General features: G+C 59.8%; 1 protein-coding gene across 1 annotated transcript in view; it reads left to right on the top strand.

Moving 5' to 3' along the window:
• Nucleotides 1-13,342, top strand: part of LOC119098994 (protein enabled homolog) — a 54,665-nt gene extending 41,323 nt beyond the window's left edge. The window contains exons 8-22 of the mRNA XM_037222044.1: nt 1,469-1,760; nt 4,790-4,918; nt 5,584-5,691; nt 6,486-6,569; nt 7,024-7,179; nt 7,288-7,590; nt 8,201-8,248; nt 8,734-8,855; nt 9,162-9,245; nt 9,826-9,849; nt 9,902-10,012; nt 10,770-10,778; nt 11,210-11,423; nt 12,282-12,355; nt 13,210-13,342. Coding sequence (XP_037077939.1) covers nt 1,469-1,760; nt 4,790-4,918; nt 5,584-5,691; nt 6,486-6,569; nt 7,024-7,179; nt 7,288-7,590; nt 8,201-8,248; nt 8,734-8,855; nt 9,162-9,245; nt 9,826-9,849; nt 9,902-10,012; nt 10,770-10,778; nt 11,210-11,423; nt 12,282-12,355; nt 13,210-13,342 — 1,891 coding nt within the window. The remainder of the gene's footprint in view (nt 1-1,468; nt 1,761-4,789; nt 4,919-5,583; nt 5,692-6,485; nt 6,570-7,023; nt 7,180-7,287; nt 7,591-8,200; nt 8,249-8,733; nt 8,856-9,161; nt 9,246-9,825; nt 9,850-9,901; nt 10,013-10,769; nt 10,779-11,209; nt 11,424-12,281; nt 12,356-13,209) is intronic.
• The last annotated feature ends 1,592 nt before the right edge of the window (nt 13,343-14,934 follow it).

Here is a 14,934-nt window from a genome sequence, read left to right as displayed (position 1 = left end):
CTGGGTGGTGGCTGCCGGCGGTGTGGCTTCCATCCTTCCATCCGAAGTCGTTTCGGTGGAACTGGTAATCACAGCTACAGTTTGGGATGGTGTGTCCGCCCATGCGAACGCCCATGCGAAGGGGACGGCGCATGTATCTTATCTGGGCCTCTGATCCTGTCTGCTACAAACATCTTCCCCATCAGCATTGTCTAAGACCGAAGGGTACAAAATCGATGCATCACATCTTGCATAACGTTCCGATAAATAGCTTGTGTCTCGGGAACTTAGAGCAAAGACAAAAACAGACTCGTTTCCGCTCCGCTCGTACTGGTGTCCACGTCAGTCTTCCCGCCTGGCATGCCTGGGCGTTCATAACCAAGCAACCCACATGTCTTCCGGTCACAAGATTGTCCTCGCAGGAATCCGATCTACCTCCCAGCCTGTCTCTTATTCACGTGATGTTGCTTCCGTCCGTTTTGACGCCGCCGACCGCCGCACCTTTTCCCGATAGCCACTATGGCTTCTGGGCGCGTCATCATTTTTATACGGCACCGGAGGCAGACGAGAGGGCTTCGCAGATGCTACTCAATTTACCGGCTGTGCTTCAATGGCGCCGTCAGAGCCAGTGAGGCAGCGAGCGCGAGCCCCGCCGCGCGGCCCCGAATCGATGGTGGACGCTGCGCTGGTGGAATCGATGGTGGACACAGCGGGCTGAGACACATAGTTCGCTGGAGGTGGGCAGCCGGTTGGCGCGCGATCACCATCGGTGGGCAATCGGCGGCCCGGACTATTCAGCTTCGAAGATGGCACGCAGTAGTTATCAGGGTTTATAAGCGGGCGGTTGGAGGTCAAGCTGGGCGCCGCCGGGGGGATTCGGTCGTCTTGTTTTTGTCCAGCGCTGCAACGGGGCACTTGCGGGAAGTCGTGGAACGTCTTGCAAGCCGTGTTTCGTTTAGCGGAAGGCTACAGCGGAGGCTTGGTCCGCGACGTTAGCTATGTTATGAAAAGCGCACCGGAATAGGAAGCATCAAACATGCAATTGCCAATGCGCTTTCCGGGTGGCACTCCGGCGCCCGCTTTGGACGCTGCAGAAGGCTGTGTACCACGGCCATCCCGCCAATGGATCCAGTTCTTCATGGTTTCTTTTCTCAAGCTGACGACTATGTATGCTTGACGTGCTCGGTTGATGCGCGAAAGAAAATCGCCTTCCGACACTGATGACATTGTATATAGCTGCGATATTTGCGCATGTTTTCCTTATGGAGTGTCCTGCATGTAGCGGTGGAAGGATTTTTGTTTTCAAGTGGGTGAAAGCAGTTCAAAGTTACTGATGTTTCCCACTACGTTTATACCACTTACGGGTGATGGTTTAGCGATATGGGCTGCCTCCAGGGCGCCGGGCGCTCGTTGCCGGGTAATGGCGGCATTTGTCAGACGGCTGCCGTGCTCGTCTGCTCGCCCGACCAACACCGCTCATTTGTTTCAGTCGGACCTCGTCCCCGCCCCCCACCGAGACACCGACGGCGCCTCCGCCGCCGCCGCCGCCTCCGCCACCGCCACCGCCACCGCCGCCGCCGCCGCCGCCGCCTGCTCCGGCCGCCGCCCCCAACCCCGCCCCAACCTCCGCCCCGGTGGCGGGGGCCGCGGCGGGGGCGGGCTCGAGCGGCTCGTCCAGCGAGTCGGACTCGGAGTCGGCCGAGTCGGAGTCAGAGTCGGGCGAGGAGGTGCTAGCCGCTACCTCGCCGTCTGCCAGTCACCGCTCAACAGGCGACGGCAAGGTGGGAGCTGTGGGAGACGTACCGCCTGCCCAGTCCGAGTCGCACTCGGTCCAGCCCGGATCAGACAGAGGAGAGAACTAGGTGCTCCAGAGTCGTTAGCCAAGGGGACAACATGATGCGACCTCACCGGGCCGCGACAGTCCGTTGCATGGTCTGAATCCGCGGCGGGGCTCAGAATGACCCACGAAGTACCATTTGCGAAGGTCAACGATAACCTCTCGGCGGGAATGATGCATTTGCTCTTCTGACAGTCGGAACACAACTGCATCCATCGTTGGTGTTATCAGTACCGAAACGGCACGTCAACGCTTACTATTTCAAGCGTGTTTCCAATCCCTGTGGTGTTAACTCGTCTCATGTCACAGCCCTGTATGCCAATGTTTCTGCCGCTCCGTCCGCTCCATGCCAACGATCGCCCTACACGTACCCTTTACGCGTCCTGGCATCGTTAGACGCCCTCACCGTCTCGCGCTGCACGCCAGCCCCTCGTCCCCGACTCGTCCAACTTCGCGCCGCTGGCCCTGACCGGCGCGTTGCCCAGGAGCCAACACTGTTGGGCTGACCTGGCGCATCCCACGTGTGCCGCGTACGGGGGCGGGCGGTCGATCCGGCGCCGGCCTCATCGCGAAGGCGTGGGAGGTCGCAGCCAAGCTGGCACCGGCCGGCGTGACTTGGTCAGGTCTTGTGGCCTCGAGCGGCCGGGGCGCGCCGCCGGCCTCATGCTGTGGAGGGGGAGGGGGTCTGACCAGACGGCAGGGGGGCCGCCGACTCTGGGGATGGTGGCGAATTCGAGTGGCGTGAGCGCCGTCAGTATTTCAAACCGCCGAGGCCTTGTCTACCAACTAGGCTCGTGCCGTACGGCCAGGCTCATTTTAGTTGTTTTATTTGTGTCAGATTTTCGCCATTGCTGATGACATGTGATGCTTTTAGTGCCGGATTGGCGTCAGCTATATGGGAATATCGGAGGGCTTGCACCGATGCCCAGCTCTGCAGCTCCTCACCGGAGCTCAGCTGTATGGTTTCTCAAGAACCCCTTGCGTGCCACAGGTTTTGGTTGGATCAAGTTTGCAAAGATTGCTCTGTGGCTTCTTGGCGGAACCACGTCCCGCACCGTGCTTCGGTGGCGGTGCTGTCCAGAGCCGCCCCCACACGCTATGTCGCACGCCCGTGACCCCGGCCGGCCCGCCTGTGACCCCGGCTGGTCCGCCTGCGACCCCGGCCGGCCCGCCCGTGACCCCGGCCGGCCCGCTTGTGACCCTGGCCGGCCCGCCCGTGACCCCCGGCCGGCCCGCCTGTCCCTGGCCGGTCTGCCTCTTACCCCGACCGGTCTGTGTACTCGGTGTGGCCGACACTCGAACACACTAGCTGATGCTGTTGGTGTGTTGTCACCAGTTCGCTCGTTGATTGGTGGCGGCTGTCTGGTCACGCCGGAGTCTGTTGGCTTTGTCGCGGCTGTCGTGTCCCACGAGGTGTGTTTCCTCTGTGGCTGTGCTGTGACTGCCGTGTTCCACGAGGTGTGTTTCCCTGTGGCTGCTGCTGTGACTGTCGTGTCCCACGAGCGTGTGTTTCCCCTGTGGCTGCTGCTGTGGACTGCCGTTGTCCCACGAGGTGTGTTTCTTTGTGGCTGCTGCTGTGACTGCCGTGTCCCACGAGGTGTGTTTCCCTGTGGCTGCTGCTGTGACTGCCGTGTCCCACGAGGTGTGTTTCCTCTGTGGCTGCTGCTGTGACTGCCGTTCCCACGAGGTGTGTTTCCCCTGTGGCTGCTGCTGTGACTGTCGTGTCCCACGAGGTGGTTTCCCCTGTGGCTGCTGCTGTGACTGCCGTGTCCCACGAGGTGTGTTTCCTCCTGTGGCTGCTGCTGTGACTGCCGTGTCCCACGAGGTGTGTTTCTCCTGTGGCTGCTGCTGTGACTGCCGTGTCCCACGAGGTGTGTTTCCCCTGTGGCTGCTGCTGTGACTGCCGTGTCCCACGAGGTGTGTTTCCCTCTGTGGCTGCTGCTGTGACTGCCGTGTTCCCACGAGGTGTGTTTCCCCTGTGGCTGCTGCTGTGACTGCCGTGTCCCACGAGGTGTGTTTCCCCTGTGGCTGCTGCTGTGACTGCCGTGTCCCACGAGGTGTGTTTCCCCTGTGGCTGCTGCTGTGACTGCCGTGTCCCACGAGGCGTGTTTCCCCTGTGGCTGCTGCTGTGACTGTCGTGTCCCACGAGGTGTGTTTCCACTGTGGCTGCTGCTGTGACTGCCGTGTCCCACGAGGTGTGTTTCTCCTGTGGCTGCTGCTGTGACTGCCGTGTCCCACGAGGTGTGTTTCCCCTGTGGCTGCTGCTGTGACTGCCGTGTCCCACGAGGTGTGTTTCCCCTGTGGCTGCTGCTGTGACTGTCGTTGTCTGAGTTTCCCAGACAGAGTGGTCCATTTCGGGTGCGTCCGACAGCCACATCGCCTCAGCGTCTGAGTCATTGTCTGGGTGTGTCTGGCCGTCATAGTGTCTCATTGTTGGGCTGTGATTTGTTTTCCTGGGCTTGGATATCATATCTGCCAGTACATATTACACGTGGTCTTCTCTGTTTGTGGTACCGTTGTCGCTATATTGCATTTTCGGACAACACATGATTTTCTGTTGGCTACTCAATTGCCTTGTGCTGCACTGCATTTGACAACCTCACTCAATGTATCCGTCTTGTCCAATATGAGACGGGCATTGGGTGCGGCGTCATAGTTTCAGGGTGAAGGTTAGTTAGAGGCGGAAGTCAGCACATGGCACACACGAATGCATTGCATGCAAATGTATGCCACTAACTCACATCACAATTTAGTCCAAGCCTCCGTCGTCCGTTCCAGAGAAGCTGACCATTATTGCTGGCTCCGTTGTTGCCCGGCAGCTGTCTGCCAGCAGGTGACAGCTGCCGGTGCCCCCCTGCCCCCCCCCCCCCTGGCTCAGGCACATCGGTCGCTGCATGACGTGCGGCAGCTGTCTTCCAGCTCCCAGCGGCTGACCGGCGCGCGCCTCACCCTCCCCCCTCCCCCTCTCCCCAGGAGGGATCCGAGAGCCCCAGCACCAACGCCCGCAGCAAATGGAGCCTGCAGTCCATCATGAACAAGGACCCCGGCGGCACCCCGGCCTCGTCTATATTCGAGAACACACCGGCCCGCAGCGTCAGCAAGGTGCGTCCCTGTCCCGGGGTGGCAGCGCCGGGTCAACCCCTCCTCCCTTGCCCAGCCGGGGCTAGGGACCAGTGAGGTCAGATGACACCGATCGGTGCGCGGGGATCTGTGAAGAAGCTTTGATCACGGTATTAGCAAGTGGGCGTGCAGATGACGACCTCCCCAGGGGATCATGCCTTGTTCAAAACAACGGCTGTGTACTGGTCTTGGAAGCCTCTCGGTTGAAGATGTGGAAAGCTGGCGGTGGGGGTTGCGCCCCCTAATCCGTCTGACGCTGTGTGGACCCGCGCCGGTGCCTGTGATAGGTCGGATAATGACGCTCCAGCAGTAGACAGTGCTGGACGCACCATTCAATGTACAGTTGGTCATTAAACGTAGCGCCTATAATCCTTTTTTGTTGGATGCTGACGCCGGCCAAGGTGTGCGTGCCCAGCGAGTATACCTCTGGCATGTGTTGAGCCTGAAGTTTTTCATCCTCGTCTGCACACAAGTATGCATTAAGTTGCATGCAAGGTTTCCAGTGCCCTTCGCTGCGATCGGCGTGGTAGGCTGGGACGCTAAATGACATCATATGTGGAATGTGCCGCAAAAAACAGCGGGGATTGGGTGGCATGCAGCGCTCTGGACCCGTCCGTGATTGGGTCGATCACTGTCGGCTTTTTCAGCTATCACCGCATGACTTCCCGAACAGCACGGAGGCGGCGGAACCAAGCAGCGCTGAGCCAGCCGACCACAATGACGCCGACATATCCATAGAGGAGCTGGTCTCACAGGTGCGGCATCGATGGAAGAGTTGGGCCAACAGGCACAAAGCACCGACAGAGGAGATGGTCCCACGACCAGTGCAGTTGCTGGCGCTCCTGAAAGGGGGCGCGACGGCGTGCGTCGCGCTACCCGCCAAAAAGATGAAAGGAAAAAGCGTGCGACAATTTCACAGAGGATCTGAGTTCAAAAGTATTGCATAGCAAAAAAGGTGCTGGTCTCACAGGCAGAACACATTGATGGAAAAGCTGCTCTCACTGGTACGAAATATCAACAGAGGAGCTGATTTCGTGGGCACATCGCATTGATAGCGGAGATGGTGTTACAGGCACAACTTATCGATGAAATAGCTAGTACCACTACGCGTTCTGTCCATGGGGCTCGTTTTTTGAGAAGGCTGCTTGCCTAATCTAGTGGCGGCTCTGTCGGTTGCAATGCGTGCTGTATGATGTATGTCTAATTGGCCTTGGAATTCATGCAACACCCTCTCAAGCTTTATACAGGCCCCAAGGCCCCAAGTTTGTAGCATCACTGTAGAGTCCAAGCCGTATGGTATTTTATTTAACGCTGTCTTGCGTCCACAGGAAACGCTTGAATGTGCTCCAGAAAAAGACAATATAAATCTCCGTTAGGTGTGCAATGCCCCGTTGTTTTTGCACTCACGCTGATCCTCCCGACCTTTCTTTCCGTCCGTATTTGCCCTTCAGTCGTCTGTATTACGCCCACATGCGGCTGACATCAGCCACGCCCGCGTGACGTCAGACCGGTGTGCGCGCGTGTTTGAGGCCGTTGGTCGCCGCCGCAGGTGAAGACGCCGTCGCTGCCGTCGGACGCGCCGGCGCCGATGGACATGTCGGAGTCGCCGGCGTCGTCCGACTCACCGGAGCACGCCGGGCCGGCCGCCTCCAGCGGCAGCGTGCGCTCCACCACCGGCGGCAAGCGGCCACGGCCGCGCCTCTCCGCTCTCAGCGAAAGCGACGACGAGCGACTGGAGCGCTCGAAGCGGCGCTCGGAGCAGCGGCCGGCGCCGGGCGCCAGCGCCGGAGCCCGCCGCGCCGGCCGGCCTGGCAGGCCGCGTGCTCGGCCGAAGCCCTCGCCGGCAGCGGCGCTGAGCGACTCCGACTCGGAGTGCGAGCGGGCGCCGGTCGCGGCGCGGCCCGTGCCCAGCAAGGGCAGCCTCAAGGGCCACGGCGCTCCGCACTGCCTGTCCCGCGAGCGGGTGGACACGGCGTCCGACTCGTCGGAGGCGGAGGCGCCGGCGCGGGCCGCGGCAGGACGCCGGCGCCGAGCGGCCGGCGCCGGCTCCGGCGCGCTGCTCCTCCGACTCGGACTCGCCGCCCAAGCTGGACGCGGGCGGCGTGAGCACTAGCGACGCGAACAAGAAGGCCACCTTCAGCCGGCTCTTCTCGCACCGGATCTCGGGCAAGCGGAGCACGCCGCGCGCGCGGCCGAACGCCTCCAGCGAGCGCAGCGAGGGGCACAGCTCGCCGGCGGCCAGCGCGCGGCCGGCGGCGCCGCAGCTGCCGCCACTGACACACCACCACGGCGTGCCGGTGCTGCGCTGTCGGATCGACCGCTGGCTGGTGACGGCGCCGGACGCTCGCCAGCGGACCGAGGCTCGTGAGGCGGGCCACCCGCGGACCGACGAGGCTCGCGAAGCCGCCCACAGCCGCGAGGCGCGGGCGGAGGTCAAGCACGCGAGGAAGGAGGCTCGGGATGACTCAGGTCACCGCCGCGAGGGCTACCGGGCCGAGCCGAGCCACCCACCGCCGGAGTTCGCCAGTCACCGCCCCGAGGAGCGGGCCGAGTCGGCCCACCGTCGGCGTGAGGCTCGGGAGGGCGCCAGCACGCAGCACAGCGAGGCTCGGCACGACGCGGCGTCGCCACGCGCGCAGAAGCAGCACCGCAAGGCGTCCGGCCGGCGGTCCCGACAGCACAGACACGAGGACTCCGTCAATAAGCTCACGTGAGGAGATGTGCCTGGTCAGACAGTATCTTCAAAGGAGCTTGCTGGCGTGCTTGGTGTTTTTGTCGTATTACTAAGAGAAAGCGATTTATCCGTTTCCTCGAACCCAGCGTAAAGTACGCTCCTCTGCGTCGGAGTGCGAGACCCTATTGATAACGTGCACCGCCGCTGGACAAATTGAAAGTTTGGGTTTTTGCGACTTGTGCTCTATCATATCTCATTTCTAACGATTTGGATGCCTGGATGCTGTCATTCACTGGCGTGTCGTTAGACCATATCCAATGTCCACATTTTGTCAGTTATTGAACTACACGCACGATGATGGTTGACCCGAAGACTTGATGACACAACGCACACAATGGAGGAGCCTGACCGGGCGTCCGTTAGTGCCCCACAGAGGCTGACCTGTCCCTCCCGCTGACAGGGCGCGCCCCAGAGACGACGGTTCGGTCCGCTCCCACTCGTCCTGCTCCAGCCGCGCCCTCGATGACGTCAGTCGGGACGATGACGTCACAGTGACGTCACTGAACAAGCGGCGCTGCCCGCGGCCCCAGGCGGAGGGCCCGTGCAAGACCCCCAGCTCGGCCCAGCAGGAGAGCAGGGTAAGAGCAGCAGCGCAGTCAGCAGATCTCCACTTGTTCTCGTTTAAGGCCACGGGGCAACGAAATGGGTCGGGTATTTATAAGCAGTGACAGGACCGTGTCGGGGCCAGCCTAAATGGCCACGTGGCTGGCACGCGCCAGCTGACGCTTTTCTTCGGCACGTGTGTTGACTTCAGCCCACATCTCGAGGGCACCTGGTGCAGCACTGGTGTGTCTTCATCATGGCATGCATGCATTTGGAAGTGTTAAGATCGCTTTTCTCCGTATGCCAAGTCTGGGTCTGTATAAAAATGCCGAATTATTTATGGCCGAGTTGTATCCTAGTGGCGAGGGTGTTTATTGCGCTTTTGAAGCATCGGGTACCAGGCGACCAGGCATTACTGCCAGGGCAAGCAATGCAACACATTGTTAGCAGCGGTCTGTGTGGAGGCAGCAGAGACGGCCGGCTGGTGGTGGGTCCAGACGCTGACACTGCCTCATTCCAGATCGAGTCCCCGCCGACCGGTGTTCGCGAGGCGGACAGCAGTACAAACCCCACGGTCGTGCAGGTGTTCGACAGCAATGTGCCGGCGGCCCTGTACACCAACCAGCCGTTCGCCATACCCGCGTAAGACCACCGCACGCGGACGCGCTCACGCACCCACCTCTGTACCGCCTCGCAGTCGTGGCTCATTACTGATGGCAAGTCGATTAGTATTGTTTGAGCTGTTGTATCTGATCTTAACAAGCACTATCCAATAGGCCGGATACAAAATTGAAATGCTTGGTTATCTTACTCATGCCGTGACATACGTATACCGTGACTTACGTATACCTTATTCCCCTATACGTACACCGTGACGGCCCTGATCTCACCGCCTGCAGCCCGTGCTTGGCTGCGTTCTGTCGTGCTGACCCTCCCTCTCCCCACCAGGGATCAGCACCAGTATCTGAAGCAGGCACGACGCCTCAAACGGGCAGCGGACAATGAGGCGGACATGACGCTCAAGCTCATCAGGTGCGTAGCGGCTGAGGCTCCGCGGGAGCGGGTCGCGGACGGTGCGAGGCCACTACCGCTGTCAGCAGGCAGATAGGGGGCGGGCGTTTCGTAGCACGCGCGGAGGTTTGCGGCGCAGGAGTGTTTTGCCGGAACAACATTTGGCTTTTGAAACGGATTTTTCCAGTTTCTTATTTCCAGGGCTTGAGAGACTTTCTAGAAACCTATGCTGATTTTTTGCGACGAAATGCTTGAGAGCATCGTCTGTCACCTTCACTTTCATCAAGGAGAGGCACCTGAATGTCGCGCCGCCAACCGATTTCCTTGCGCCCAACGGAGCCGTTGGTGCGCCACGTCGGCTTGGATTGTCCCCGAATTTCATGTTTGGCTGGCCTAAGAACTTCACTCAGTAATAGAAGTTATTACGTGATAGAGCGTGGTTAGCACGTCTGTGCCGTTCCGTAGCGTGGCGTGGCGCGCTGGTCTGAAGACTGACCTTTCGGGAACGGTGCGGTGACCGGTGACCGTTCGGTGAGGGTTCGGGGACCAGTGACCGTTCGGTGACCAGCGACCGTTCGGTGACGATCCGCTGTCCCCGCAGGTACACCCAGGCGGTGACCGTTCGGTGAGAGTTCGGTGACCGGTGACCGTTCGGTGACCATCCGCTGTCCCCATAGGTACACCCAGGCGGTGATCTACTTCCTGCTGACGGCCCTGTCCATGGAGAAGGACTCGGACGACACGGACGCCATGTCGGCCATGTTGAATGATACGCTGAAGCTCATCAAGTGAGTTGGGCGCGGGGACCTGCCCCACCTGGCCGTCCTGACCGAGCTTCTGATCTGATCTGATCTGACCAAGCTTCTGACCTGATTTGACCTGACCAAGCTTCTGATTTGACCTGACCTGACCGAGCTTCTGACCTGGCCTGACCTGACCGAGCTTCTGATCTGGGCTGACCTGACCAAGCTTCTTATCTGGCCTGACCTGACCGAGCTTCTGATCTGACCTGACCTGATTTGACCTGACCTGACCCGACCGAACTTCTGATCTGACCTGACCTGACCGAGCTTCTGATCTGACCTGACCTGACCTGACCGAGCTTTTGACCTGGCCTGACCTGACCTGACCGAGCAGCTGCCGGCCGTGAGAGGCAGATCGTCGCGAGTGCACATGTGAGCATGTGCCCGCCTGGATACGCGGTGCTGCATCGGTCTGAGTGGGAGCGTGCATGTGTGTGCGCGTGTGCCCTTTCCTGCAGTTGCGTGTGGACCACGCACCTTGTATCTTTCTTGCATTCGACATTCAACTGTGGGTGCCTTGTTTGACTCTTTGATGTCTTCACTTTTCGCTTCGCTCGTGCTTTTCTGTCTTAAAATGAGGTAGACTCTCTAGTGTTGCATCTTTTCATGGCATATTCGTGCGGTTTGCGGTACTTCTGTTGGCACCTTGTTACGTTCCTAGCAATGATGTCAGCACGTGCGTCTGTTTGGCTGACTGCACCTGGTTTTGGTCTGGCATGACGTTTTCGCTCTTCTGTCGCAGGACCGCAGGGTGAGTCAGTCAGCTGGCTGCCGCCGCTCGGCCGCATCAGCCCTGTCGCTCAGTCGCGTCCATGGCCAGCCCCTCCCTTACCCCGTCCGCTCAACTAGCTCCGCAAATGGCGCCGTATGCGTGCCAAGCGGGTGGGGTTGTGTCCAGGTTGGAGGCTTGTGACTGTACAAACTGCACATGCGGTCCGGCTCAGCTCTGGCGTCAGCTGCCAGGGTGGCGTACCCATGTTTAGATTGGATGAGAGGCTCAGGCTCGCCACCTGCCGGTGGGGTCCGCAGCTAACGCGCGCTCGCTCTCCCTCACCCTCCGTTAGCGGCGTGAGCGCGACTGGGCTGATGCGGCCGGGGAAACGGCGGCGGCGGCGGCGGCGGCCCTCGCGGCGGTGACGTCACGCGTGACCTCTCGTCTGACCCTCTGCGTCGCCGCCGCAGGAGCGCCACGGCCGCTGACCCGACGCGCCCCTCTCCCAGGGACATGTTGCGCCTGTCAGCCGCCACCTACCGCAAGCAGGGCAAGCGTCCAACGCACACCGACCACAAGCTGCAGACGCTGCTGCTGCGCTGCCAGGGCCTCATCTACTTGCGTATGTTCAAGCTGCGTGAGGCGGAGCACAAGAAGGCGCAGCGCCAAGTCGCTGAGTTCAAGGTGGGCGGCGCGGCCGCGGCGGAGCGCCGATGGCGGTGCCGGCGGTGACTTACGAAGGCTGAGTCGTCGGGTTTTCAAGAGCGTTCCTCGACAGTTGACCTGTCGCCCTTGACCTTCTGGTTTGACCTGACCCAGCTGATATCTGCATACCATTGGCGATTATCGCTGTTTTTCTCACCGTGCTTCCGGGGCTGACGGATCAGGACAGGTGTGTTTTTGACCAGCGCCCGCATATGTGGTGGCATTTGTTACCACGTCCGAGTGGCTGCAATGTCGCGCTGACGGCTGTCTGGTTCGGCTGTCGGCATCACTCTCTCGTCTTACCTCATCCCGCGGCACGCCCGTCTCATTGAATTCCGGACCGGGAGGATGTGTCAGTGCTATCGCATTCAACTGAATTTATGTTTTAGTTGCAGCGTTGATTTATGACTGGGAATGCTGCTGGAACGTTAGTCACACTCGGAGTACTACTTCAGCCGCGTTCCATTTATATATTCCTTCTATATATATATATATATATATATATATATATATATATATATATATATATATATATATATGAAAAGGCGATATATTAACCAATGTTTTACCTGTGCCTTTGGTAGTGCACTTCGGCTTGTACGACCCTTTTCAGTGATAGGGTACAGTCGCGCCGTACCACCGGCGGCAGTTTCACCGAGGTCATAATTCATAAAGCTTCTCTCAACACCGGCGCAAAGCTGACATACTTCTGCATGATTCCGGGTCGGCGTGCGGTACGGAGCGGCATGGCGGGGCGTGTGACCGCGCCGCGTCGGACAGCGCGAGAGGCGCGCGTGCCCGCGCTGGTGCTGACTGCAGGTGTTGTGCGGGCCGCAGATGCTCTCGGAGCCGCTGTCTGCTGATGAGCCGACGTGCTCGGTGCCGATCGACCTGTTCCGGCTGATGCTGCGGTGTAACGAGATACAAACACACCTGCAAAAACTGGCTTGACTGCTGGGAGCAGGCCGACGAGTTGATGCAGATGGCCCAGGACACAGGTCAGTCACTGGGCACTGTGGGCAGGTCATAGGCCACGCTCGGGGCAGTGTGGGCAGGTCATAGGCCTCGTTCGAGGCAGCGTGGAAGGGACACAGGTCACCCCCCGGGGCAACGTGGGCAGGTTACAGGTCAATCGCGCGGTGGCGTGGGCAGGGCACAGGTTAGTCCCGGGCAGCGTAGGCAGAGCACAGGTCAGTCCCGGGGCAGGGTAGACAGGTCTCATGTCCGTGTATGGATCACAGGCGAGCCCTGAGAGGTCGGAAGTGAAGCACTGGGGCCGCGCGAGCCGGCTCGGGCTGGTGAGCGTGGTGTGGGTAGGGCACAGATCGAATGGGGGAGAGGGGTCAGAAAAAGGCCAGTCAGTCTAGGATGGATTTAGGTAGCCCACATACCGCGCATACCCACCATCTGCCCTCGCTGCCGGCGGCATCTCCTAGTCCCGCGATCAATGAGCCAGAGCTTATATAACAGCATGGCCACTTCAGAGCACCACACTTGGACCGGCTTGGTCACTTATTCCGAGGCTCCAGGCCGTGGGCAGGTTACTGATCTTATCTTAACTGTGATCTGCGACCTCTGCTACGGAGTTAAGTTGGACCGTATAAGCCATTACGGTGATCCAAGAGACCTATGCGCTCATCGGCGGACACGCTTTCTGATTGGCTGAATCCATCATGACTGCGAGTCGAGAACCATCTCCGACCATTACCCGCCGTCAGCCTCAGCCCCCGCACCCCGCGCTAACCCCAGCTGTTGGCCGCCGCAGGCCGAGTTTCTTCGCCGAGCTGGACCGGACGATGGGCGGCCTGCTCGCCACCAGCTCGTTACTGGAGCTGGTCTACTACATTCGCGAGACGACGCGCCGTCTGCAGGAGATGCACAACCGCGCCGTGGTCTGACCCTCGGCGTCCGGCGTCCGGTTCCCCCGCTGACGGGCGCACGGCGTCCAGCGCCTCCGCTGGCGGGCGTCCGGCGCCCCCGCTGAAGGGCGCACGGACCGCGCCGTGTCACGGCGGGCGCCGCCACCCGTTGTTACTGTGTTGGAGCAGCCCCGGGCGCTGCGTTGGTAGTGTGTGCTGCATAAATGGCCCGTTGGGCCGGGCCGCGCGGCCGCCCCGAGCTCGCGGTGCTCAGCGGCGCCTGTTGTTTCGTGTTGTGTGCTGGGCGTGCTGGACTGCGTGGCGTCCGGTTGTTGGTGCCGTCGTTCTGAGCTTCTGTCGCCGCGTGCCGGCGACGTGCCGCCCCAAGTGTAATGGCGTCGCCAGGCTGTGGCTGGTTCTCTTCGACATATCCGTCTTTCTGCTGCTGCCGTCTTCCCCACAGCGGCCGCCCATTACGCAATCAAAATGTGGACTAGGAGGCAGCGGCTGGGTGGGCCGGCGCGTTTTCTCTCAGTTGCTCACGTGCCGTGAATGCATTTTCTCCCAGTCACGGTTGTTAAGGACGCGCCAGCCTCTGCTGTGTGGGACTGTGCCCGACCAGCATGGCCGGTGGCGAACGTGTCGTCAATATTTAAGCTGCAAAACCAAACTGTCTACGCTGAAATACTGAGTATTTCGACGATTTCTTTGGCTGCTGACCTCCGCGCGCCGACAGCGCCTCTGGCGGGGTCCACCCAGATACAAATGTCCCGCCTCATAGAGGCGAGAATTCGCTCCTCTCTAAGAGTCTTTCCTGACGTAGGATACTGTTGCCACAACTTGCTCTTCATGTTGTCATGAGGAGTGCAGACTGTCCCACTATCTCACGTGGCATTTGTATTTTTGTAAGCATCATCTTGTGCCATTGAATCCACCCCGTCTGCCGCCCCCCGACCCATCTCCTGGGCGGAGATATTTGCAGGGGCGCCAGGGACAATCGCCATCCCCTGTTTTCCGGTGGGATGTTTTACGGTGCGAAGTCGGCCTGCGGACAAGGTGTATTTATTTTATTGACGTCCGCCTGGCTGGAGTGTGCGGTGGTCGCCCCGCCATTGGCAGCCGGTATTTTTGTACGGTTAACATCGTGCCCGCAGTGGGAGTGCTTTTCGATGCACGCTACCAACAAATGGCTCCTGTTATCATTTTTCATCGTTACGGACGCGCACCCCAATAAACGCATATGATATACGCTGGTTTTGACATGCTCCGTGGCTTCTTTAGATTATCAGGGCCTACCCCAACAGCGCCCTTGCTTTCTTGTGTCATTCGCATTGTCTCTCACCTGATGCTTAACATTGTTCCTGGATGTGGAGTGCGGGCTATTGAGAAGAAGTACTTGCGTCACACGCGTCTCAGTGGAACTCGCTGTCCAGGTCCTCCGATTTTGCTACACCACACCTTGTCTGACACATCTTAATGGCCCCCAATCAGTGTGAAGAGACGCTGGACAAAAATATACGCCTGGGGGCACGGAGCTTTAATAAACAAAGTGCTTGTTTCAAATACAAATATTGAATGGGGCGTTGCAGTATACCTCGTCTGCATGGAAAGGGCTGTTTAAAAATTATTCT

Source organism: Pollicipes pollicipes, unplaced genomic scaffold (assembly GCF_011947565.3).
Source record: "Pollicipes pollicipes isolate AB1234 unplaced genomic scaffold, Ppol_2.1 Scaffold_2555;HRSCAF=2994_pilon_pilon_pilon, whole genome shotgun sequence".
Lineage (NCBI taxonomy): Eukaryota > Metazoa > Arthropoda > Thecostraca > Pollicipedomorpha > Pollicipedidae > Pollicipes > Pollicipes pollicipes.
The sequence above is the reverse complement of the archived record's forward strand: the minus strand, read 5'-3'. Positions and strand labels throughout refer to the sequence as shown.